At 36.9% G+C, this 26,277-nt stretch overlaps 3 protein-coding genes across 5 annotated transcripts in view; 2 read left to right on the top strand and 1 right to left on the bottom strand.

Moving 5' to 3' along the window:
- Window positions 1–19: 19 nt before the first annotated feature.
- Window positions 20–1,158, top strand: LOC122573781 (NADH dehydrogenase [ubiquinone] 1 beta subcomplex subunit 7). The gene is made up of 3 exons (XM_043740622.1): window positions 20–211; window positions 687–855; window positions 935–1,158. The coding sequence occupies exons 1-3, from the start codon at window positions 103–105 to the stop codon at window positions 1,026–1,028; spliced, it is 372 nt and encodes a 123-aa protein (XP_043596557.1). The 5' UTR covers window positions 20–102; the 3' UTR covers window positions 1,029–1,158.
- Window positions 1,159–2,939: 1,781 nt separating this feature from the next.
- Window positions 2,940–26,277, top strand: part of LOC122573774 (elongation of very long chain fatty acids protein AAEL008004-like) — a 53,751-nt gene continuing 30,413 nt past the window's right edge. The window contains exons 1-2 of one of the 3 annotated variants that reach the window (XM_043740607.1): window positions 2,940–3,079; window positions 3,390–3,602. The gene's annotated coding sequence lies outside the window, so the exon portion shown is untranslated. Of the gene's footprint in view, window positions 3,080–3,389; window positions 3,603–8,490; window positions 8,566–17,208; window positions 17,301–26,277 lie in introns of those variants that run through there. The other 2 variants (XM_043740611.1, XM_043740608.1) reach the window with 2 other exon arrangements.
- LOC122573777 (elongation of very long chain fatty acids protein AAEL008004-like) lies at window positions 3,074–25,515 on the bottom strand. The gene is made up of 5 exons (XM_043740615.1): window positions 24,887–25,515; window positions 13,386–13,726; window positions 8,369–8,506; window positions 6,860–7,102; window positions 3,074–3,554 (listed from the first exon to the last, which is right to left on the bottom strand). Exons 2-5 carry the CDS (start codon window positions 13,722–13,724, stop codon window positions 3,375–3,377), a joined length of 900 nt encoding a protein of 299 aa, XP_043596550.1. The 5' UTR covers window positions 13,725–13,726; window positions 24,887–25,515; the 3' UTR covers window positions 3,074–3,374.

Genomic DNA, 26,277 nt, shown 5'->3' with positions numbered 1-26,277 from the left:
ATATAAGATGGGATCACTAGATGTCAGTATTGTATGTTGTAGCAATTTTCCATTTTCAATTTATATTATTTCTTTGCTGCAGTTTTATAATATACTAATAAAATGGGCAATACATTTCAAAAAATGTTTAGTAGCGATCCATTTCCACCATCAGATTCGGAGCCGACATTTGATCCGATGTACGGATTTCCTAAGGAGCGCAAAGAGAGGGGCAAGTATCTTATTCGATTCTAACCTTTAATAGGTGCATTTTGGCTCCTGATATTTTGTATATTTGTTAAAATACTATACTTTTTTAAGATTGTATAAACGATGAATTTAATTGAAACAAGCTACAACACAGTTATTAATTTTTTGTTATTATTTTATTTATAACTTTTCTGTTATATTTGTCTTTATAAATAATTTATCAATGACATAACAGTTTGAATAAAACTTTTGGCTGTCGATTTCGGTGAAGTATTTTGTCAATGTTTTTCTTTTTTGCATTTATGGAATTTGGGTAGAATTGTACAGTGTAGATTATAATGAATTAGAAAAATCTTAAATATCTATAAAATATTTTTGTCTTCATATGATCTTTTTACTTGAGTGTAAGTATTAATTGAAGGAGCTACAGTATTAATTGAAACAATTTATTAACTGTTTGACATGTATTATACCCTATTATAAATGTTATTTTACAGTTATGCCTGTATCAGAAGAAGATTTGATAGCTGCCAAGGTTCCTGTAGAATATAGAGATTATTGTGCTCATATTTTTTTGGAATATAAACGTTGCTTTATAAAAAAGTTTCCTTTTGTAATACTTTGTGCTGAGGAAGCTCACAAGTATAAGGAATGTGAATATGATGAGTGAGTCTTTATTGGAAAATTAAGATAATTTATTATTACTTAACATGCACTTCCTGATTATAATTTGTGTATATTACAGCGATGTTTTAAGGGCCAAAGAATATGAAAGAGAACGTAGACTTCTGGTCAGAGAACGCAGGAAACAGAGGGCTATGGAAGCAGTAACAGCTTAAACTCCACATTCACTGAACATTGTTTACATTTAGATTATACATATGTGAATATAGATGATATATACATGAAATTTGCTTATAGAAGAGTGATTATAATAAAAAATTTAATGTATAAATTGATAAACAAAAATGTAAATATTCTTATTATTGTTGCTATTGTTATTACTAATATGCCACAATTATTTGTATTGTTATGTGTGAGATATGTCAGATATATCTTTTTTATTTATAAAAGAATACTTCCTTAATATTTGTCATTAAGTTGGACAGAAAATATTAGTATTTTAATTTTGTATATAAATAAGTTATTACCGAAGTGGCATATTTCTATCCCTTTAAAGTTTAGACATTAATTACTTGGTAGAATTTCAAAACATTTTTACATATTTCCATTTCATATGTATGCACACATACATACAAAAGGTTCTAGAGTTATGTTTTTTTATTGTATTTCTTAAACAGGTAAGAGTTTTCAAACCTTGCAAATAACTTATTAACATTTATTCGTCATATTACAAAAGAAATAAAAGAATTACATATTTACAGAAGGGTTCCATCATGCGTGGCACACCATGAATAAATTACAACTTTAGGATGAGGTTCAATGATAAATTCCTAAACGAATTACCGTATTATTAACTGTAAGAGCTTTAGCAGATTTGTTTTTCCCACTCGTAGCAACGGGATGAGCATCTCTGCTCATTCCTCTGGAAGGGGTGTAATGGAAGAATCGATAAGGTAGAAAGTGCCTGTACTCTGTTGGCTTGCGAGCAAAGTTTCGCACATGCTTGCAACGGAGGTTGTTCCTTATCGTTAACGTTCCGTTTCTTCGTTGTCTTCTCCTATAAAAGAGTAAATCGAGTGACACGTAACCCCAGCGAGTACATAGGTTCGAGAATCTTCGGCGAGCAACGATTTGCGGACACATTCTCTCTATTTTTTCATTCTCAAACGTTGTACATCCATGTTTGTCAATAGCTTTGTTACATGTTTTGGATAAGTTGAAATCAATTACAAATCGGATATTATTGCTGTTGTTTGGTGATAATTATTTTTTCTTGACAACGTAAATCTTACGTTACTATCGTGGTATTGAAATATGCGAGAGTTTGTCTTTTGAGTTCATGTATGGCAGTAAAACTTGATAACGGAATTTGATCTCATAAATTTATCAGTTCACAGCTTGTTAATTAGTGAGAGAAATTTCATTTTAGAAATATATTCGGTGTGTGTACATGTACATGTGTGTTTATGTATGTGTGTCTCTGCTTCAGCGATAGGACGCTGATGTTCTTGATTCGCTGTCGTAAATTTCATTGTTCTTATTTTTGTATTGTTCTCATATACAACGATGTGAGCGTATTTACTTATGATTTATCGTTTATGGGGTTACTTTTTAACACTCGAAAGTACGTATATAATAATAATAATAAAGATATAAATAAATGTAAACAAAAAAATTGAGCTTGGACATTCGTGAGATGAGCCATTGAAATTACGCGGGACATTCATTAAATAACACGTTCATTTTCCATTTAAAGGGATCATTCTTTTTTTTCTTTGATAATTATAAAAATCAACAATTATATCGCGTAACTGACTCAAAACAGGCGGTAAATTAAATAAATCCGCGAGTGTAATCCCTTGTGGCGCTTACTAGGACTAATCCTATTATTTACAGTAATCTTAATTACAGATCCGTCGACATGTACACATACAGTAAAAAAGAAGCACTAAATTAACGACACCAAGGACCGATCGATGTATCAAGTTACGTCGATTCTGGGTTTTCGATGCACTTTTTCGCGCGAACATAAACAGTTGAACGCAGCGATCTCGATTGCTTTTAACGAAGATTCTTGGTTCGTTCTAACAAAGACGTCAATTTTGACGATAACGTTACCCGTGTCCGGGTAACTCGAATACTCGGTCGGTTTTTTAAGTAACGAGTGCTTCGGAAGCCCTAGTCCGAGCTACTCGCGAGACCTGAGATGCCCTGCAGATGACACAAGGAATAATGAGTGAACTCCTCTTTCATATGGAAGAAAGCTGTAAGCTCCACTCCAACGATCAGACGAACAGACGATCGAACTCACGAATTTAATTAAATTCTTTCTATGTAATCTGTATCATACGATTTACTAACATGACACTACCTTTTGACACGGTTTTACTAGTATACGAGAACGAATTTCACTATACGATAGTGTAATACAATTTTGTAAATGCTTCTTTCCTTTTTTTTAACTGACTCGTGATTTTTGATCGTGCATGCGCGACCGAGAGGTCGACGCGTTGGAGCGTATCGGAGGCAAATTTGGGATAAAGCGCGATAATGTTCTTCATTTATTCGTCCTTTAGCTCTTTCTTCGGTCTGTCCTTATTATATGCTTGCCGGTAAAAATCGGAGAAGAGGACGAAGAAGATCGTTGAATGAAGCAAAAGAAGCGCCGCCACCAGCTTAGGATAGCCGCAATCGAAGACCAAAGCTTGAGCGCTGTGCACGAACACTAAGAAGAACTGTACCTGCAAACAAAGTGATGAATTGAATTGTTACATTAATTCGTGTTAAGGGTGAGTCGAATTATCCATATTTTCTTTCAAACTATGTTTCGAAGTAGTAAAATTGTAGCGGTGTGCTATCCCTTCGAATCGTTTTAAATTTCTTATGTTAACCGACTTAAAATTTGGCGAAATTGTAGTAACTTAGAAACGCTCATGCCTTTCTCCTTGGGAAAGACGAAGAGTGTTGCAACCCGAATTATACCACGACGATACATGAGCTACGCGCCATCGTTGAATTAATGGAATATATGTTATATACGGCAGTGCCAATGACGCAAGGATAATCGGCTATACTTTGCACAGATTGCGCGACCGCATGATCGGACAAAATTCTACCGAACAATGTGGTGCAACGGTACCATTCGCGATAGATTAACCCGTGATAAGTAGAATATTATTGCACAGCTGTGGGGATGTGTAATTTCATGCTCACGAAACAAAACCACTATCATAAGAAACAAACTACATATTATATCGAAGTGGTAGTTATCGGTGCCTTTGTTAAGTAAAAGAGTCTGAGTCACTTATCCATTGAATCTCTATAAGAATATCATGATGAAAATAATGACTCCGGATATAAATATTATTATTTTACCTATTTGTAAAATGTAATGAAATTTTAAAGGCTATCATGGACTAATTTCATTTCATCGCAGTGTCTTTGCTACGATACCTAAAAGTATGATAGCCTCTAAGGGTTAAAGTAAGAATCGTATTTCATTTGTATCTCGAATGTTCGATCGCCTGGCATTTCAAAATCACTAAGCGTCGCCTTTCGTTCAAATCGTTCCGCACCGAGGAATGAGTAAACGGCGTTCGTAACGCTACGTAGTTGGAAACGACGAACGGTTGCGGAACATCCTCATGGAGAATATTATCGCGAATGTAAATGATGGAGAGAAGCACGTGTCATACGAGAAAGAACAACGCGATTTGTCTTTTGAACGATTTGCGCTAGCTGCGCACGAGAAATCAATGGTGTTGCGAGATAAAGGCGAGGTATTAGAGCATATACATAGGTGAGGTTTCGTAGGCATGCAGTCGATTCCTGGTAGCGTGGCGGTTGTTTCATGGTGATGGTGGCACGGTGCTATACGGTATATCGGAATGCCAAATTATTGCGCCACCATGATGTAGTCGACTGAATCCGGCCAAAGCAAGTCAGCCTGCAATTGCTCAACGTTGTACTTTTCACTTTCCCTCACCCCTACCGCATGTTTACGTGAAATTTTGTTCACCGGTTTGGGCGAGTAGATGGCCCAGAATTCATCAAAGTCTCCGATGTCATCGACATCGATCTTGTGCCATATACGACTTCTCTTTCCTCCGCTTCTTTGCTCCCGATATCGATTTTCAAAAAGATTCTCTCTTGATCATAATTTGAGATCTGCTAAGAGGCTCACAGCGTTGACTTTCTTCCTGACACAAGGCTCTCAGTTTAATCAACACGTTGTTGCGGTATAGACAGTAACGAGTATCATTATAGTAGGCACTAATGACTATTTAATGGCTTCTATTGCAAGATTTTACTCGAGTATGTTCGAGCAAAAGTTCAAGTTGTTGTTGAAATTAAAAGGCTGAATAAATTGAGTAACGTTACGATACGGATTGGAAAACGTAAACTACGCGAGAAGGTAACGAGTATATTTGAGAATGTTGAAGTTCTTTCTAACCCTTTGAAAATGCAACAAAACGATGAAGAATTCAGAATGAACGATTTAGATTATAGTTATTTCTTTACTCTTAAGATCTTCTGCGTTTCTGATATCTGATGTAAAAAATATCTACTTTCAACTTTCTATAAGAAATAATAGTTTCTTCAGTCTCCTCTTTTACACTGTGAAAGGGTCAAGCGCCTGGAAGTATTGAGACATCTACGATGGTTACTAAAAAATTCAATCCCCGTTACTCTACAGTTTGTCCGCAACAGCGTAATCCGTCTTGCTACTGGTGAGCCAGCAATTTATATCGTTGATCATTGCCTTTTCTTTCTTCTGTCTCCAAACTACGTAATGTCTCTCAACATGTTATCCGGTCGCTACGTCGTGAAACGTTTGTTTCGAGTGCATTTGCACCCTGCGAGTGGTGCGCACACGTGAACACTGTATATGACTTGTCGCTGCATCGCTCACTTTCATCGATGCAGAATATTATCTGGCCAGGCTGGTTGCATGCACGTTGTGCAAGAAGAAGGTATCGCGAATCCCGCTCTAAAAAGTATTTGTGTCGATGCCTGTTTATTGCGCGATTCGGATGTGGTCACGTGCCCACATATTTTGGGAACAACGCGCTATCGAGATCACTTTTCAATGATTAAAACTCACTATCTTTTCAAATATCTTGATTTTTCTTTTGTTTTCTTTATTAGCCAATCGATTAAAAATTTCATGATCTTTTCAAATTTCTTTTCTTTTGTGTTTGCATCTGTGGTTTTACACATACTCATCTTTATCTTTCGCTAAGATAAAATGAACTCATAGTTAAAATGACATGAAGTGTAGGAAATTGCTAAGCGCCAGGGGCATATCCATATACAAAATGTCGCGATTCGTCGAAACGCATAACTAAAAGCCATTCACTTTAACGTAATAATGTTCTATTATCTGTATCAGTAGCGTTAAAAGAAAGCATTATCTGTATCTTGAACTGTCGCTCAATAATTTCCTGGTTCGTTTCAACACGCTTTCGATCGTTGTTTCTGTAGAAGCTCGCACGCGATCAGAGGTTTTGAGTCTTTCGCTACATTCCTTGAATATCGGTGTTCAAATATCCTGTTTCTTCGTGCTTCGTATGTAATCTTCTGAGAATCGCGCTAAAATTGTACCACTTGTTTTCTTCTTCAAGTTCACTAATGATTCTTCAAGTTGATGAAAGAAAATTTTCTCTTAGATAATGCGCATTGTTTCGAGACATGATATTGTACCAGTTGCTGAGTGTCTTATAATGCTTCGTATAAAAGCAATTATGCGCATCGCTTGCATTTGTAATGGATCACCATCGTTATGTCGTGTTATTCATTATCGATGCTAAGTAAAAGAAATTGATGTAAAGAAATAGTGAAATGCGAGAATGATTTATCTGTTACTCTCTATATCCAGAAACGGGAATTCTGATAACTTTTAGCCATATATTGAAACAAAAAAATTGATGTATATACTACATACGAAAACAAATGCAATCATCCTTTCGTGATTTGGCCAAGCAGATACGAACTAGATACACATTTATGAACATTATGCTTTGACTTTTTAAATTAATACACCTACCAACTGCACGGTAGTGAGGTGCTTCTTCCACCATAAATATTTGTGGTATTCCGGTCCCATTGCAGACACCATATAGTACATGTACATTATTACGTGTACCGCGTTATTTATAAGGTTTCCCAAAGTACCGTGTCCTCCAGCAATGAATTTCACACAGATCCATGTCTCCAAAGGTGTTAAAGAGTGATGATACAGGTGTAAGAACGTCACTTGACTGTCTTTCTTTCGCAGAACGAAAAATATCTGAAAGTTCATAAGATAAATTAAAAAAATTATGGTATTAATATTATTTCGGAACTACCGATAAAATAGTTTGTTTTGATAGTTATCGTTTTCCATAAGCAGATAAAGAAGCAAAAAGTATTCTTCTCTCACTGCTATAGACAGACATTTGTTTTATTTTCATTAGGGTAATTCGTATAATGATAGTTTCCTCCGAAAGTTCTCGAGTTTGGTATATATAGCGGCCGCTGTTTCATCAAAACTAATACTATAGATTACTATTACTATCGTTTATCTTTCGGGCAGTAAATTGTTGTTTATAGTACTATCAATTATTCGCTACTCTTCTTGGATATTTTTTTCTGAACATTTCTCCTTCATTTTCCTTGCCACTTGCAAACGTGAGTGATATTTCGTGCGATTTCCTCGAGCCACAATTGTTTCCTTTTTAAAAACTTCGTATTTCAACAAGGTTAACAAGAAATTTGACAACTACTCGTCACACTCGATGATTCTGCGTGATATAATACCACATGTTTTTAAACCATCAGAAATCTCAAATTTTTCGTGGAGCAACAGGCAAACGATGCAGTGAATAACTACTATGAGACGTAGGTAAATTACTTCATCGGAATACTTGATACTGTTAATTCGGCCGGATCTTATCTATTCGCGTAATTCGCATTCCCGCGTGCACCGCAGGTTAGGTTACTTTTTCCTGAGAATTTTATTCCGCAAGAAAAGGCTTAATGACTTAAGGCGCGATGATATCGCGAACAGTGATTTCTCTTGCGACATGGCTCTTTTCGAAGACGATCGTTGAGCATTGAACAATCGTGTCGATAAATAAACCAAAAACATCATCGCGTGTTGTAATGAAAGATCTATGGTGCAGCAGCTTCTGTTTCCGCCTCAGTGATCGATTTTTACGATGAATTGAGAAATTCGCAAAGATTTTAGTCTAAAACCGGAAATTTGTTAATCGGTGCTATGAGATTCCATAACTTCACAAATTGAAAGATTTATAGCAATAAGAAGACAGCTCCAGTAATTCAATTATATTTATCGGAAGAGAAAGAGGAAAGTATATGTTTTATATTCAAAAACGCAGAAGTTTATTACCAAGAATATTGATTGATTATAAATTTATAGTGCTTTAGAAAAAGTGATTTAATTTCGATTGCCCCTTTTCAGATTTCTGTAAGTTTACTCAAATTACTGGAAAATGGAACTGTCTTCTTGCTGCAGCAGTTCTCCCAATTGTGTTTCACGCGGCCTCGTACATACCGTGTCAGCGAATTCTGTGAATTTGCTGATGAAATACCACCAACATAGGTTCGCCATTCGCAGCGCGGACGGATTGTGGGAGTAGTCCACTGGTTGACACTTGTAACTGTAGTCTAACAACCAACCAGACATCAGGTGCTATGAAACAAAAGTTCATGGTCAAGGTACATTCTCGACTGTATCTTACGCTTGTGGAGGTAATTATGTGATCGAAATAAAAACGCTTAGCAAACTCATTAATATTTATGGTACGTAAGATATTTATAGATGGAAAAAATATATCAGTAACCTAAGAATATTCTTGTTCTTTGTCTTACTTTCAATGACTCGGATATCAAAGAAATGTTGTTATTCGAGATTTTTCAGTATAAGTCTCTTGGAATATTTGCTCTTCTATGATCTTGGAATTTCGGTGATATCGAAGTTTTAAGAGTAGATTCAACCTGTTTGCGATGAATTTTACTTTTAACAATGAACCTGATATTATAATAACAACATAGGCTATAATACGTTCAAAGTTGAAAAAATGTTGATTAATCATAATTTTTAAAATATTACAATGACATGTAGTTCTATTTATATTGAGATCTTATGTCCTAATAGACATAGATTAGATTAGATTAGAATAGATTTCAGTGGTATCAGGAAAATTATTGCAATACGACAATCTTGCTAGCAAATTATTTTGCTACGTATTGTACTATTATAATAGTTTCGTATGAATTAACTGGTCGACGATTAAAAGTAAGGCCGATGCAGGAGGGAAAATACATAAGAACATAAACATTGCATCATCGATTATATTTCCGTTTACGGGATGACCTTTTGCGGGTGAAAAAGGAGATAATTGAAAGTTGTTTGTTAGCTCATATAGTTGAACTAGCGGCGAATGCTAGTCTCTCTACCAAGGACGTGTTGATTTCCTAATTATAATGAAGCTATTTAAGAAATCACCGCCTAGAGTGTAATAGGATAATGTTCAGTTCTCTTCTAGTTCTACATTGGTGATTATAATATATAAGTTCTAAGTAGAGTCGAGAGTCGAGTAGAGTCGAGTTTTGCCTTAACGAAATATTTCGAAACGTTCAGCCGTATGTTATTCAGACAGAAGCCTTCACCGTCGATAAACAAAGCCACGAGCTTCTTATTTCTTTTCGAAATCGCCGGATTCTTTTTCTCTCGCGATGCGTTTCTAGTTCAAACCGGAAACAAGTAATTCGAATGAAATTCGGCCAGTTCTTACGCACTGTTCGAACCGAATTGGACGCAATCTCTGGTGAAGAAAGAGATCGCCAAACGTTATTCGGCTACGGATTTACAGGATCGCAATCGCGATGCTCGACTTTCTTGATAGCCAATATTCCTTGCTTTTTCACACCAGGCAAATAATCTGGCGTATAGATAACTTTCTAAGGTGATACTAGACAGCTTTTACAAGGTTGTTCTTATTTAGAAAGATATCTTTTAGTTTCTTACGATAAATTATGGTGTACCATCTTAGGCTCAAGAGGTTAAGAAATCGATACGATTTCTTACTCATGGAAAAGTTCGCTCGTGTGAAACTACTTCCGTTTAGATGTATTGAGCAGTTAAGATATGTTAGGCAGATCACGCTAAAGATTCTGGCATAAGAATACATTGATAGATTGAATAATTAGGAAGATTTTATTTTTTCGGTCTTTTGCCGACTATGGAATGAGGCAGTAACTGCAAGTAGTTATTTTCTTTGTACTTTCGAGCAGATATGAACATCTTGTGTCTGAATTAAGTAGAAATTTGCGGTATTTTGTGCAACAATCAGTGATAAACACAAACAAGAAAAGCACTAACTGCATATACGTAAATATCATTATTTAAATCTATTACGATCCTTGAATTTTTATATATCAACTCTCACTTTCGTCGTAACAAACAAGAGAGATTTGAAATGTTTCAAGAAAATGTTTAGTATAAAAAATACCAACGACAATTTTTTCATATGCTGCCCAAACTCGATGCATTTCTAAATGTTGAATAATAACCGAAAGGATGCAGCACGATTAAAGTGTATAGTAAATAGCTGAAGTTATAAAAGCTTATGTCTGTTAACCAGAAATTCTGTAATGAATATTGCCTTTCTCCATATTTGCATAGATTTTACTTAGGTATTCTTTCGAATTTTTCAAGACTGTCGAGGATTTATTAATTATTCAAACAAAGCTGTTTGGATGCACGAATTGTGAACGCCCGGTTCGTGGAAAGTCGAAAACAGGATGCTTCGCCTTTAACGAACCGCGAGCTCGAGTGTACAAATCGATTGAGCAACCGGTTGGGAGGCTCGCCAATCGTGCCCGCGTGTATGTAGCTTCTCTTTATTACTTTTTTTTTTGCAACGGTATGTTTCGCGAGCCGGTGCTTTCTTACCCCATGTTTGCCATTAGCGCGGTTCACAACGAAAAAGATCGGTCGTTGCGGTGAGCGGCCGCTGTGCTCTCTTTCAAAATCGCACAAAATTTCGAATGGCTTTGTTGGAGCAACTGAAATAGAAACTTTGCAGTTTCAGCTTGAGAACTCGATGTCGCAACGCGGACTTCTTCTTTCCGTACACCTTTCGAGAAGGCATTCCGCATCGTGGCCGGCTCCCTTTTTGCAACCGCCGTTTTCTATTACTCACGGCTGTACGTTCTGTAAATAAATCTCATTATGCTTTCTTTCGATCGGTCAGGATGAAGTTTCGTTTTCTGCGGAAATTTGAATCTCGTGCAAACGCGAGGCAATTGGAGTAGATGATTATACATATCGCTGTCATTAGATTAAAATGAGAAACCGAAGAAAGCTGAAGTTTTATCCTACCTTTGTGCCGTCTATGATTTTCTTCGTTCAGTTTGAAACATTTGCTCATTATTTCGTAACAGTCTGTATAATATAATTTTACTTGAAAGTAGAACATGGCGAACTTCAAATATTTCAATATATTTTGAAAAAAAGAAAATGAAAATCTGCTAGGTAGGATATTTTACCTGAGGAGGACAGAGGGTCGTTATTATAAACAATGAAATTGAACAATCTAAGAAAACAGAAGCAAAAAGGTGCCAATAGGCTTGATAGATAATTGTATTATCCGTATGATACCGTAGTAAATAAATTGCGGATGTGTAAGCATTTAAATTTGTTTAAAATAAAATAAATTTAAAGCTAAAGAAATGCATACGTAACATTTAAAATATCTAAAATAGAATATTAATTCGAAACAGATCTCCGTTTAGATTTGATTTTTTCAATAGTGGTCATAAAAAAATGAATTAGCATAAATATTTACATTTTCATGAAATGGGTCGACTTTGAAAATGAAAATGATTAAAAAATGCGAACATACACAAGAAATGGTAAGAATATTAAATGACGTAGAAAACGATCTTTTAATTATTACGAGTAGAGAAAATCAAATTGAATTTTAATCGACGACTATCTAGGTAAAGGAAAACGCATTAAAAAAGGAATGTATGACGTAATAATTTCCTATAGCTAATCGTGCCTGCACCCAAACTATTGATCAATAACAGGCACTTTCGAGCGAGAAAATCTGCGTTACAAATACGCGTGTTGCGATAGAGTGAAAAGCGTTTCGAGACGGTCGATTAACTACTCGTTAGGAAGTTCGGTTAGCATAAACGTGAGAACGGTTTACAATGAATCTTATTATTAGAGCATTCGAATGGTCAACTATTTTTTGTTATTACCTAGTGAATGGCCGACGAACGTCGAGTCGTTGGTCGATCGAAACAGGTGCCGGTACAAAGCGGTTACATAAATTGGAATGTCGCGTTTCGCAAACGTCTCCGGTCGAATCTCGCCAAGAACGGAGCAAAGTCCGCGGGAGCAAAGAAATTAGTGGTTCAAGGTGATCGAATGGGCCAACGAACCATCTAACTTATTCTCCGAAGGCCTTCGAAACGACAGGAAAAAGAAAATGTCGATTTTTCGTGCTTAAGTGGATTGGATCCATCCATGGATTTCTACGTCGTTATTCGAAAGTTCGGTCGAATTTGGCACTTTGGTGAGAAGTTGTTCTGCCTGTCCATCGTGACGATTCAGTATGGTTGTCCTTGGAGAGACGGCTTCATTATATCGATTAAAACAGAAATCTTGGACGAGACACTTGAAAATTATTATTTACGCGGTTCTTTCTTATTATAAACGAGAAGGAGAGAAATTGTATGTTCTTCAACGCAATTTATGTTTATGACCTCGATAAAATTACAAGATCGTTAGCCTGTGAGATATTAATCGAAAGATGACCCGTAAACGGTTGACGTCAAACACCTACCATATTCACCATGGTTCAGTGAACACAACTCGATAAACTTAGCCTATTCAATGGAAACAAATACTTCAAGTAGTTAGCTACTGTTCGCCAGTTATTTCTATCGAAGGGAGTCGCCTAAATTGCAGAAATACTCATATAGATCTGATGGATGAACAACCCCTGGCGTGTTTTTACCGTTACACTTCAAACTAACGCGAGATCTAACGAAATCTCCGTAGTTGACATTTTTGTCAGCGTGACCCACTTGCGTCCGCGATGCTCCTCGGAGAGAGGCGTTTCGAAATCTGGCAGCCATGAACTTTGAAACCCGGCGAGGCGATGCATCGATCTCTCGCAAACCTTTGGGTCAGCGCATCCTCGTCAATATCTTAATCGTCGAAGGTATTTAGAGAAAGCTCGCGGCGTTTCGAAATGTGTTTGGAACCTTCAGGATAAGGGAAAAGTTTCGTCTTATGAGAGGTTGTTAGCCGCGCGCCTTCTCGCTTCAAACGCTATTAGAGATGCTCGTAATTGTTCTAAATTCCGATTAGTTTGAAGCAGATCGCGTGTGTGAACATTGCGCGGCTCAACAAGGAGTAGATTCCACTGAATCTCGAAGAGGAGAGAACCGACAGGCTACTTTCGTACATAAACGCTGATTCGTTTTCCTGGTTCTCTAACCAGAGGTTGAGTCTTTACGATCGAAGGCTGTCTGGATCTCGAGTCGCTTACCTCGTACAGCATGCCTAACGAGAAGACAACTTGAAACGCGTTGTACGCTACCAAAGTTCCTCTGAGTTTGAACGGTTTCTTGTTAGCCATCACCCGTGGACCGAATATCGCCACTCCATATAAATAAAGAAGGACGATCAAAAATGTTGGTATCGGCGAATCCATTAACGGCCAGTCGCTGACTCGAGGATCCGAGACCGTGGTAAGGATTTCTGTGTATTGGTCAAGGGCCATTCTGACCAGCCCCTGGGCGCCTACGAACGTCCGATTCGTGTCCGTCATCTCGATTCTCGGTTCCGGCTCCCGCTCCACGACCAACTCTGCTGCCGCTGACGCCATTTCTGAAAATCACAGGAGTTTTACTTTAATAAATTAATAAAGCACGTTGGAATGCGACGTGTCGAGAATAGGTCATCGAGCTGTTATCGAAAATCTTTTTGCATCTATTATATTCGTTCTTTCTTATTTTTTTCCTCGTATCCTTTAATATCTTTGTGTTCTTTATGCGCCTTACACAATTTTTTATATGTTAATGAGATTTATTCTTGTATATCACGTAAGTAATATTAATAGTAAGTAATAATAATGAAATTAGCGACGATTTTAATGTATAAGCATTATGATAGTTCTTTTTTATAAAGTCGAGTAGTCTTGATAGAGTTTAACTATTTCGATAATATCGCGTCTTGATCGAAACACTAAGACATTTCTTCAAAATGATCGAAGTTAATAAAATAAGTCGTCGTTATGGTTCTTTTCACTCGATGATCTCGATGAACGTATCAACGATACACGATGCCACATCAAAAAAGATGAGGCGAACGTATGGAATCGAACTTCCATAATTTATGATTTTTCTCGCCCTACCTAAGATCAAGCCAAGGAGATCCGCGAGGTACTCGTGGTTCTTTGCTCGTTCACAGAGAACGAATTCGATCGACGATCGAGTGATATGGAATGTCGAAAGTTAAACGCGACAGGTCAAAAAGTTCGTCGATGCGCTATTCTCGAAGATTTTGGTTGCACCGTCTATCTGGAATTGCATTTTACAGATCTACGTTGATCAAAATTATGCTGGGCGATTCTTTTTCTTCAACGTTGCGCCCGTTTTTTCAATAGCAGTAATAAATCAGAGGATGCAACACGATTACGAGTTTCAATTGCGATGTTGCATACACACAACACGACACAGTTTGACGACTAGGTCGACTCTTATCCTGATTCATCCGTGATCATCGCGTTTCTTTGCCGCCTCATCGTTTGGTTTTCTCCTCGAGTGTCATGCAGTTTCGATTCTTTGATTATCGTTCTTGTTTTCTCCGATTTCTATTCGAGCAGTTACATTTACCATTTATTTCCGTCGATACGATTAGATTCTCGATTAAAGATGACGCGTTACAAACTGTCGTTCAATTAAATTTCAATTTCTTGAAGGTTGTTGTTGTTTCTTTGCAGCTGTTGTTCATAGAAGTTAGAATAAGTAAACTTATTAGATGCGGTTAGAATATTAGTCACCCTTTGCGTATTTCTTTGGTTGCGTTTCATAAGACGGATTGAGCAAGTATTGCAAATTTGTAGGCACATGCATAAATGTTCGAGTTTTAGTTGACGTAATATATGTAGTCGGCAACTCGTTTTCGCGCGGCTCTCTGATTCGCAAAAAATGTTATTAGGTTCACCTCCTGTTCTCCTTTCTCTCACGAAATACACTAATTCTGCGTTATTTGTATTCGATACAGCACCAGACTTGGCCCTAATTACTAAGAATATACACGTATACTCTACACTCTGAACTTAATCGATCATCTTTATTTATTGATTAATGCCTCTATTTTTAGTTTGTGTAGGTGTATCTTTGAATTTATTGCTGAATGTTTAAAACTCATGTTTGGTCAATAAATTAAAAATCTTGGAAATATAAGGAATCAAATGTTTTTGGAACAAATAAAAAATCTTGGTAATGTAAAACATAAACGTAAACGTTTTATACAAAAATTAGTATCTCGTAAGAAAATCGGTAAAATGTCATCTATAGGTGATGAAAGTTTGCGAAACGATATTAATAGAAAGATAATGACACATTTTTCACCACAGAAGGAATGATCAAAGTTAACTGTACATCGCGCGATATCTTTCAACTTTCGCTCTCCGAGATTCGTCCGTGGTCACCTATTCTCCAAGATAAGGCGAATATTCTTGTCAGCTATTTCTTTCTCGGAAACTTAATGTCATTAGTTATTTGGTCTTTCCTGTCAGACGCGCTGACAGTTTAAAACAGAGGAAGACATTTTTACTTTTTGTAAAAAGAAATCATTTTGTGGGACACAGCTAATTCGAGTTCCACTTTCGAAATATGAAAGCCTGAAACTACTTAAAAATTCTTAAGTAATGAACATATTTCGATTCTCATTATTCGTGTATGAAACATATTAGTTACAATCTGAATAACGAGGAATGTCTCAAGAAGAGTTTCTTCGGCGCTTATTTCCTCTCTCCCATGAATAATGTATTTTTCATCGAAACACAAAGGGCAATGGTTGTATCAATCGACTTCTCATTCTTCCTTCTCGTCGGATTACAATTCGGATCGTTTCTTTCCCGGCCGAATCAGGTAGCTAAGTCTATCGGCCGATAGATCGCTATGAAATAATGCACCGTGTATGAAAGCGCAATCTTGAATCTCGTTAGACACGCCGAGCCGATCGCACAACTAGACTAGAACTTGCCAGTCGCGCCACAACTGAGCCCGTGTATGTCGAATGTTCTAAGGCCAACACTGACCGATAGAATTCCATGTAACGAAACCGCAATTTCGAGCCACAAAAAGTGGAGTAACGGTCATACGTAATTGCACTGGGAAGGTTGCTCAATGCCATTGCATCGTCTTTTCCCCAATCTTGGTGTATTTACTCATAAAGTTTGTTTTGTCACTATAGTTAGACTGGAGTTTTCCAAACTCCATTTATTTGAACTCCATTCATTGGAACGAAATGTTAGTTTGTGCTCGGTTAACTGAACTCGTGTTAATTGAATCCATTTATCTGAATATAAAATCCTATGAACAAAAAGTCACTAATAACTAAGAGAATTATTGAGCCTCTGTCGTATACACTTCATTTACAGAAAAACTCTATTTATCTAAACTCCATTCACCGGAATGAAATTTGACTTAGTGTTCGGTTAAATGACCACCGATTGATTGAATTCATCTTTTTGGCCGGGAACTCCTGTTATATGGACGAAAAATAATAAATAGTTGTCAAAAACCGGTGAACTTTTATTATATGAATTGTATTTCTTTCAACAAATTCAAGTAAATATAAGAAAATATAAGAAAAAACTTTATTATAGTAGTACTTGATAACTTTTTAGATGATGAAAGGAAGGAAAAGAAAGGAAGGAAGACAATGGAAGAAAAATAGCAAGAAACACGTAGACCTTGCGCAGAGCAAAAAAAGAAAAAAACATTTAAATTTCTTCCTGCCTTGATAATTTTTCGAACGATCTCGCGAAATAACTACCTCTGTCGGCTATTCGATAATTTTAACGTAACGAAACAGTCCAAGAGATCGTTTTTTATTTATTTATTTTCGATCTATGGACATCGGCACGAGTAGAGTGAATTGATTAGTCTGGCTTCACAACGACAGGCAGAGCAACGGTACTTGTTGCAGAGAAAGTCTCGAAGATCGCGTGAGCCTGTAAAATACAAAAGGATAGAAGCTCGATGGTCCACTACGGCCAGAAGAAGAACCAACATAAGAAAAAGAGAAAGGTAGCTGACTATTTGAATGGAAGGAGGGAATTCGAACGTGGCAGACTAATAACGATACCGGCAATACGATGACGTCGATGACGAGAACAACGGCTGCAGGAACGGTGCCGTTTAACACTCGCTTGCTTAGAGTTTAGTGGGTAAGTGGGTCGACAGTCCGGTTACGTGCCGATCAGCTTCTGATTCGTCTCCTCGATCTTCGTCTGTCACGATCTAGGTATAACCGTTGCTATTGCTGTTAATGCGTAGTTCGCATTTTTTTTTTGGCTCGTTTTCTTTCGCAATCCATATTTACTTCACTACGATCCGGCTTTTCCTTTTTGTCTTTTTTCTTTTTTCTCCCCCATTCCTACTTTCTTCCTCTTTCCCTTTCGGTTTCTCTGTTTTTTCATTTCGTTGCGTATTTCCTCCTTTTCTAATCAGTGGGTGGGTAATACAATCGTGCCATTTCGCAAATAGGAAGCTCGCAAAATGGAATATTTTTAAAATTATTAGACGAAATCGACGTTTTGAGTAAATTATATTGGAAGATTTTTTAGCTATAATTTTTCAATATTACCTACGAAATAAATAAAAATTTCATCGTTAAACTATCTGAGTAGAAAATACACTTGACACCTGTACGATTGTCATAGATCTCCTCGACTGCTAATCGGTCATATCGATTGATTTATTCAAGAAGAGGAAAGCTATAAAGTATAGGAAGTATGTTTTGGTTCAGATTTTCTGACATGTCCCGTTCTCCTTTTCTAGGTCATTCTGTTCTTTCGAATTTGTGGCGACCTCGTTGGCGGATACGATACGTTCTATAATTATTATTTCTGCTTCTTTCGTTCACTTTTCAATTTCTCTCTTGCATATACGTCTTGTTATTTTTTTACTTAAACTCTTCCTCTTTTTATTTAAAGGAAGAAGCCACTTAGGGTTTTCCTTACTTCAAGAACCGGTATTAGAAGACGCATCACTTTCCTCGCCCTCTTTCTTCGCACGATTCTTTCACCTTCTGCTTCCCACCATTCTTCCTTCGTTTATTCTCATAAAGCTCCTAAGAAACTAATCTTGACATCTTCGCTTTTAATAATTGAATCTACGAAATGGCTCAATTTTCTTCCATTTGTAAATATCGCGGATGCAATTTCTTCAGTTTTGCCACTTTCTATGTACAGACGGAAGATTATGAACAATTATCGGTATTTGTGTTAGTTCGTTTTTTACGCAGTGCAGAATCGGCCAACGAGTTTTTAAGTACGTATGCGCCGCGTTCCGGCTTCATTCAATTTCTCTTTCGTTTTTTCGACGACTTTAAGCTCGTGATCTCGTCGTTCGTGCATACTCACCAGCTTGTGAGACGAAGTCGCTGTATATTTATTAACTCCGCGAACAGTTTTTCATGAAGTTTCTATCCAGCAATTTTCCGCGAGTTATTTACGAAATTCTCCGTTCTTCTAATTCATTTTTCTTCGTCGTTATGGCGACCATCCCGAAACGTAGCTTGGTTTCTTTTGTCTTTAGTAGAAAATTCTCACTTCCTTATCCTTCCTCATAGAAATTCGAAATTTTTAAACTTTCGTCCATTTCTGATTGAAGAATCTAATTTCTACTCTAGATTCGAGATAAGATCCAAAATATGCTCTGAAATTATTTCGAATGATGATAGAGCATCGTTTATGCGACTATAATTTTTGAAACGTATAAATGCCAAAGCGCAAAGAGATGGCCTTGCCTTACATATTTCAGTTCTTCTTGGAAATTAGTTCTCTCCAAAATGTCAAGATTAAATAATATCTTCAATCGATTGTCCAGTCCAAGGGCACATGCTTCTTCAAAGCAATCAACCGTAAGCTTAGATGACGAAGAACCAATAGAGAAACTTAACGGTACTCATCCTGAATGATTCTCACATGTAGTGTGTCATGATGGATGACACCAATTCTGCTCTTCTCACTTTCATCTCACATAGCCTTCATTTGGACAAAACGGTATTAATTTTACAGTGACCTTGATCATCATAGAATCTTCGAATCGTCAACACATTTTCCGTCTCTCATTTGTACGAATCGTTACGAAGAAAAACATAGTATATACATCGATGAAAGTTATTAATTTTCTTTTATCTCGACCCTCGGTTGATCGTAATACCGGTTCAAAAAGTCTGTTCTTCGAACCATGTGTACGAGTACTTGCTTCTTTATTCGTGAATATCATTCACCGGAGTTTCCTCCGTATTTCGGAATTCTTTCATTAAGAATAACGACTAAATAAATCGGTGAAGTTCACATAAGCTTGCCTTGGAATAGAAATCGAATTGGAGGAAAAAGTGTGGAAGAGATTTTATTGAAGCTAGAAGGTTAATGTGGTCATAGTGCAACGATCGGGATAATTATTCAAATAAGTTTCCTTCTCAGGGAGTTTTCAATGACTCGACCTTAAAAAGTATGAATGTAATTCTCAATTCTAGTGTCACGAATACATTGCATATTCATATCATTAATTGTCTTCCTTTATCTTTCATTCTGTACAACTGAACTTTTTAGAAATCGGGGTAGCAATTCTAAAAGATAATCAATTCAAACCTCAATTCAAATAATAGTCCTCAGTTCTCAAGAAACAGACTATTTACTTCTACAAGTTCGTTTTTCACGAAGAAATAGCATAACTGTTAGTAAATTCCAATGTAGAAAACTCCAATTTACTTTAATTTAATAACTCCGATTTAGAAAAATTTATATTTTAACTCATTTTTCATTTCGTTAGTTTCTAACTAACATCATTTTTCTTTACTATTCAATTTATGGATTTGGTTAGAATGGCTCAATTATTCACGCGATAAATGTAAGTACATATATCTTCCCAATTGTGGCATTTCTTTACAAAGTCGTTCGATTGGTTGTGCAATTGCAGCGAAATGATTTTGCATGAGACGTACAATACAATATGTACATCTTTTTATTATAATTTCCTTGCCGTGGCTTTCAAACTAGGCTAAATTCGAACAGCGAAGAACGTAATCTGATAGAAAATGTTCTTTTTTGCATACGTTTTTCGTTGTCTTGAATCTTTTATGATACAGTGCTTGGTACAGTATACATTTGTCGTAAACACCGAAGTTTCGCGTTTTTACGAGGGTATTTAATTACACAGAACAAGACATTTCCGACTCGTTGTCCTCGTCATTGATCGTAAATATTTAAAGATCGACGGTGCGCTGGTTTTCGCTATACTTCCTCTTGTTTCGTTTTTATTCGACGTGAAAGCCCGTTTCTTTGTTAAGGACCTTGGATTATTTGAGGTTCGTGATTCATAGACTTCCTGCAGTTGCAATTCTCTTTTGAATATTCGGCAATTTATAGAATTCAATGAGACAGGTGAGATAATTTATTCTCGAATGAAACATGATTGTGAAAAGATCTGTAGACTTTCGAGAATTTTAGATTTTAAACAGATTTTAGATTTAGACTTTTCCATAATGTCGAACTTTTTGTCTCTTCCAATGAATACATTTAATGTATTATAGCTGTCCCTTCGTAGCTACAATTTCTTCAACTGTCGAAATTATTTATCTAGAGCAGATCATATACACCGAGTAAATCGAACACTAAACGTTACAGTTTAGCGGAGAACAATTAGTAATAATTAATGTGAAAACCGAAATCATTAGTACATAAACATTAATATGTCTCAGATTTCTTCATGAAACAAAATAAAAAACAGACGAGGAAATCTGTCTAATTTTAAAGCTTCCAAGGAATGTGGATTACGTGCTTGATCAAATTCTTTAGGCAAGCAATGAGGCTTGCTCAAAAATGGTCCAGCAACCTTGTACCCAATATTTATGTCGTGTTTCGTTCAGTCGGTTACATCATGCGATATGTTTTACGTGTTCGGACATTCTCCTGATCTTGATGATTGCTCGACGCACATCAGCTAGTTGACCACGCACACTAAAAAGAAAATAACTTTTTCGTACAGTTCGCGATAGTTCTGTGTGAAACTTTTCGTGAAATCACGATTAGATTTTCGGTTCTTTCTATTGCCACGAGGTCTATCGTCTATTATATCGTCCGGAATAACTGGAGCAGCTATTATACACGTAGATAATAAACGTTACAGTTTCGTGCGAAACAATTATTAACAATTAATGCAAAACTTAAAAAGTCGTGTGAGTACTAAATCATAAGTTCACATACTCGTATAATCAGATTGCTTCGTGAAATGCGACGGTGAGATATAAATATTCCTTATTTGCATTACAGTAAATTATTATCATACAAGCTATATGAGCTATTCACAGGCCAACTCCATTTTTTGAAATTTGTTATATTCCAATGTCAGAACATTTGTTCGATGCTTATTTTCATGCTTAATTTCATCAATTTTCTCTATTTTTTGTTTCGTAGAGTTAACCAATTTGGTAAATAAGCAGCTCACATATCGCAGTTACGGAGTAAATAAATTACTCTCAGTTTTATATGTCGCTTATTTGTGAAATGAAGCTGTTGGAGATTAGAGACTTGATTAAAGATTAGAGAATCTTGATTAAAATGATCTGCCCTTTCAAGGAAGATATGGTGTAATTGAATTTGGAAGAACGAGATCGTTCCTGGAAATTCTAACGAAATCGAAACAATTGCTGGTATATGTGTATCTTACAAATAACAGAGGAGAATCAAATAGAATTTGAAACATGAATTCTACCATCAAGTATGAGGCTGCTTCGAAGGAAAGCAGGCTCTTGTTTTAATAAACCATTAATTTGACTCGCGTCAGAGACGCTTATTCATGTTTTGCACGCATAAGTTATGAACGCGTAGAACTAACTAAAGGCTTCGAAGCAATTAAATAGCGTTGCAACCAGTTTAGTTCATAATTACTTGGAATATATTTCGCGAAGAGTTTTACATTCGACGAGAAGAATTAGCAACGCTTGCAGATCTCGTTTCACTGGCTGTTCAAAGGAATTTGTATGCAGAAAATGGTTGAAAAATACCGACAAGTGAGAAAAATTTCGTGTGTTTGATTATTATAGAATTTTTAGAATTCTACGGATTTTGTTCCAATTTCGAGGCAAACGCTAAAACGATTTGTAGGGATGTAATATCATTAGAGAAAATGGATCAGACACACTGTCGGCCATATATATATATACCTACTTGTATTTAATTCAAATTAAATGCTTTCCACTGTTTTTGTTTTCTAGTTATGTTATTATAAATCAATTATTTCATTTATATCATATCGCACATGTATTGCGAAAACGTCACAAGTCAAAATAATCCTCTGTTCGATCCTCTGTTAGAAGAACATTAAAAGCAAGGGAGGGGTTTCAAGGATTAAGAATGGAAAATTACAAAAATGATATTTGATCATTGTTTCTTAGATTCTGTTTTTATGCCAATATTATACGTTCAGTATAAATAACATTTTTGTAAGTTCTCCAATAAGTTCTCGCTGTTTCTGACAAACTTATTTAAGTCACGTTTCTTCTGAGATAGATGTGTAGCACGTGACTTATAACATAAAATACTAAATAGGTACAGAAGTAGGTGCCCTAAAATACTTATGGCTAGCAATATACATAGAGAATATCCCCTTTGAGATCCTTAATCGATGCTTTCTTAGTCGATGGTAAGAAGAAACTTTTTCTAACGTTAGAAAACAATCTTACTACCTTGACGACATTTAAGTGGCTGTGTAATACATTGTTTTTAAGCTAGTTTCTCTTTAGCTATCACCTCCCAAGGCTATCACCTATGGCAGTGATAACGTTCGCGTCTCAAATAAGGCGGCAACTTGTTTCCGAGAATAAGATCCTCGAAGGGGGTCAGACGTTCTTTCCCTCCCACATTCCTTTCGAATTGACTAACGCAAGGATGTGAACCTTGCTCAAGTGTGCAATGTGGCATACTTTTGCACCGCGCGGGAAGCGCGTACCTTTTTTTATTATAATCTCATTCACCTGTAACTCTCGAAGGCGATGAAATCAATTGTGAATCGCGACAAAGCCAAATGATCATGACGAGTCTTTTTGGCTGTTTCTATCTCTCCGAGTTTGACTTGTAACATATCACCACTCTGTGCGTTCAGTCAGATTTTTTCCTCTGATTCATATGTTTCGTTTTTTTGCACGGAATTCTGTTCACGAGTTGTACATTGCAACAATTCATGGACTTGTTTGCGTTGTACCGGCTACTACTAATGTATGTGTTTTGTATTTTCTGTCGCAGTTAATATCGTTTTCGTCAAAGCTTTCGCTAAGTAAGACAAATTTTTTTGTGGTTATTTTCATTTTTTCTTTTGTTCTCGTAATTGTCGCATCGCGTACGACCATGTGTAGAACATTTTCAGTATTGACAATGACAATTAGCGTTTTTATCTGACAGTTATCTGTATTGGCAAAGAGTAAAACAACGAAATAGTTTTCCTGCATATGAGATTCGCAAAAGATTTTAACTTTTCTATTTCTCGATAGTCACGATCACGTTGTTCGACTATATGATCGATCGATCGATCGACGATTTCGTGATCGATCATCATAAATTTTAATAAAAAGTGAACTACGAAAATTCATTGTTTAAATAAATGCTTAATCTAAGATAAAATCAATCGTTCACTGTGCAAATATTTTATGCTTTTCATTCAAGCCGAACGTTTCCAGAGAGTTACAGAATGAAGTTTACACTTTCGAGGGTAGTCACTGGTAAAATTTTTGTTGTGCAACGTCGTGAAATCGAGAAAGTCGCTTGTTTATAAAGAAAAATTAGTCGATGATACGAAATTCGACGGCCGTGCGTTCCATAGGGAAACTCCTAGCTGTGTCTGATCATTTAGGAGCGTATTCTACTTACGAAAGTAGAAAGCAACGCTTTGTAACGATATGATAGCGCGTTAGCTGTTTCTTATAACTTATTTATTTACTTCTATTGAATACTTTATTAAATACTTTATTAATACTTTATTAAATACCTATCATTCTCATTTATCTTTATTATTTTCTAAAATTTCTAACAAATTTGACCTAAAATACGATTGAGTAATGTGTGGTAAACTCTTGGCAAAAATATTACTCTACCGTAGATAACCAGAATGTAATCTCAATTTATATTTTGAGAGCAATACAATCTTGTTAAAAATGTCGATTTTTACGTATGCACTTGTACAACGAAGTTAACTGAAATGGTTACACGATAATTTCTTATCGGCATTCAATGTATTCCTCGATAATGTTTCGAATGTACTTCGATTAATTGACACACAAGTGTACACAAACCGATTACACTCGTTTTAAGGTGAAGATCGTACGTGATGTGCATAATGCTCGCGGGATCGCGCTTGCGATTGTCTCGCTTTTGCCCACAATGCTCCTGCGCGAGAAAATTCATCTTCCATCCGTTTTCGAATTTTACATTTTCGTGCGCCAACAGGCAGGTAATTAAGGTTTGAAGTTGTTTGAAAAATGTAACACGAACTGCCTTCGAAATCTCGTCAAACTGCTTCTTCTGCCTTTGTTTCATTCCTGTGAACGCGAGACCGACTCGATGGCAGGTATACGGCGCCAGTTGGTGTCACCTTTTAGTTCATTTCGAGTGGTGTGACAAATGTAGATCGAGATCGAGCGTTACTCTCTATTGATCGCATAATGGAAATTCTTTCCAACACATTACTATATCACTTATCACACTGCTCTCATAATTTAATACGCAGCAAGAGAACAAAGAGATCGACTTACCTGTTCACCGACGAGAGCGACGCCGCGTTTGTAAATTAAATTATAGCCACCTCGCTTCACTCGAGACCCCACTTCTGCGTATCGACCTCGATATCGAGCAATTTCTAGCTCTGCTTACGAGACGCAGAGTCTCTTGAAAAGCAGATCGACGTACCAACTTGCACCTAGCCAATCGATTCGAACAATAAAGCCCTTGTCCCTCAAGTAGCTTATCGATTATCCTCGTCTGGCTTCGATTCAAAAGAATCGGGGATGAATCCCGAACTTGGCACTTTGTTCACTAGCAGCCTATTTTTCGCTGTTCACAAGCTTCCTATCATTTGAATGTCACACGTTAGTCACACGCCCGGCGATCTTCCGGGTTGCTGACACTTGCTCACAGTTCGCGTTTTTTGTGCGTTTTGCGTGTTTTTGCGCGGGTACACGCGTTCTCGCAACGACACACGCGTGTGACTGTGTATAAGATTTTTGTGGTTTTGTGTGTGCGTGCGTGCGTGCGCGCGCGCGTGTGTGTGTATGTGTGTGTACGCGCGTGCTCGTGTGTATATATGTGTGTGTTGTGATACGAGTGTGTCGGTGTGCGAGCGTGTGCACACATTCGCGCGCAGACACATATACAGAAATGTGGGTCCAACGGTCGATGCTGCGTGAATAGTCCGCGGCGGAGAGAAGTAGCGGTTTAAGTATTGGTTAAGCAAGTGGGGTTCGGTCGAGAGGAGGTTAGGGTGGGGGTGTGTGGGCCTTACTTAGGTGATCGCCTGAAAATTCCGTGCCACGGGGAATCAAGGTCTCTTTTCCTACCATGCTCCGAGAAAGACGGAGAAAGGGAAACTGTCGCGTCTCGAGTCAGCTACACCCTTCGGCCAAGGTCGTTCGCCGAATCGAAACGCGCCCTGGTACTTACGCCTTCGATTGGTGTGGCATCGCTACCATAAAATAGCCAATCCTTTGATTCATCCACGCGATTTGTTGAATTATCTCCTATAGCGTTTACATGCATTTTTGTTTGATTTTTATTCCTTTTCTTTCCCGTTTCTTTTCGTTCTATAGCGCGTATCCACAGTAACATAGTAAGACTTTCGAGTCGCTACATTCTTGTTTCGCGTCCTTTGCGACGTACCCAGTTATTTGTACATTTGCCTTAGACATTTTTTCTTAATATCCGCAAGAATCATCGGTAAAAGGATTCTTGCTCTTCGCAGCGTGACTTATTTCAACAGAAAGCGTGGTATTTAAGAAGCGTAACGTATACATAGTAAAAAGTAGGACTTTTACATTTGCTTTAATATAGGAGGAATTAATTGGGAAACTTCTGATTAATTGGAAAGATGCAACTGTGAAGATATTATCTTGAAAATCGTATTCATTTTTAAACAAACAATACGTAGATA

This window comes from Bombus pyrosoma, linkage group LG12 (assembly GCF_014825855.1).
Source record: "Bombus pyrosoma isolate SC7728 linkage group LG12, ASM1482585v1, whole genome shotgun sequence".
NCBI lineage: Eukaryota > Metazoa > Arthropoda > Insecta > Hymenoptera > Apidae > Bombus > Bombus pyrosoma.
The sequence above is the reverse complement of the archived record's forward strand: the minus strand, read 5'-3'. Positions and strand labels throughout refer to the sequence as shown.

Excerpts from the sequence above, each read along its gene's own strand:
- LOC122573781 (XM_043740622.1), top strand. The coding sequence starts at position 103 with ATGGGCAATACATTTCAAAAAATGTTTAGTAGCGATCCATTTCCACCA. Across the intron at positions 212-686 it reads TAAGGAGCGCAAAGAGAGGG|TTATGCCTGTATCAGAAGAA; the intron begins GCAAGTATCTTA and ends GTTATTTTACAG. Across the intron at positions 856-934 it reads AAGGAATGTGAATATGATGA|CGATGTTTTAAGGGCCAAAG; the intron begins GTGAGTCTTTAT and ends TGTATATTACAG.
- LOC122573777 (XM_043740615.1), bottom strand. The coding sequence starts at position 13,724 with ATGGCGTCAGCGGCAGCAGAGTTGGTCGTGGAGCGGGAGCCGGAACCG. Across the intron at positions 8,507-13,385 it reads CGTTAGGCATGCTGTACGAG|CACCTGATGTCTGGTTGGTT; the intron begins GTAAGCGACTCG and ends TTTGTTTCATAG. Across the intron at positions 3,555-6,859 it reads ACCTCACTACCGTGCAGTTG|GTACAGTTCTTCTTAGTGTT; the intron begins GTAGGTGTATTA and ends CTTTGTTTGCAG.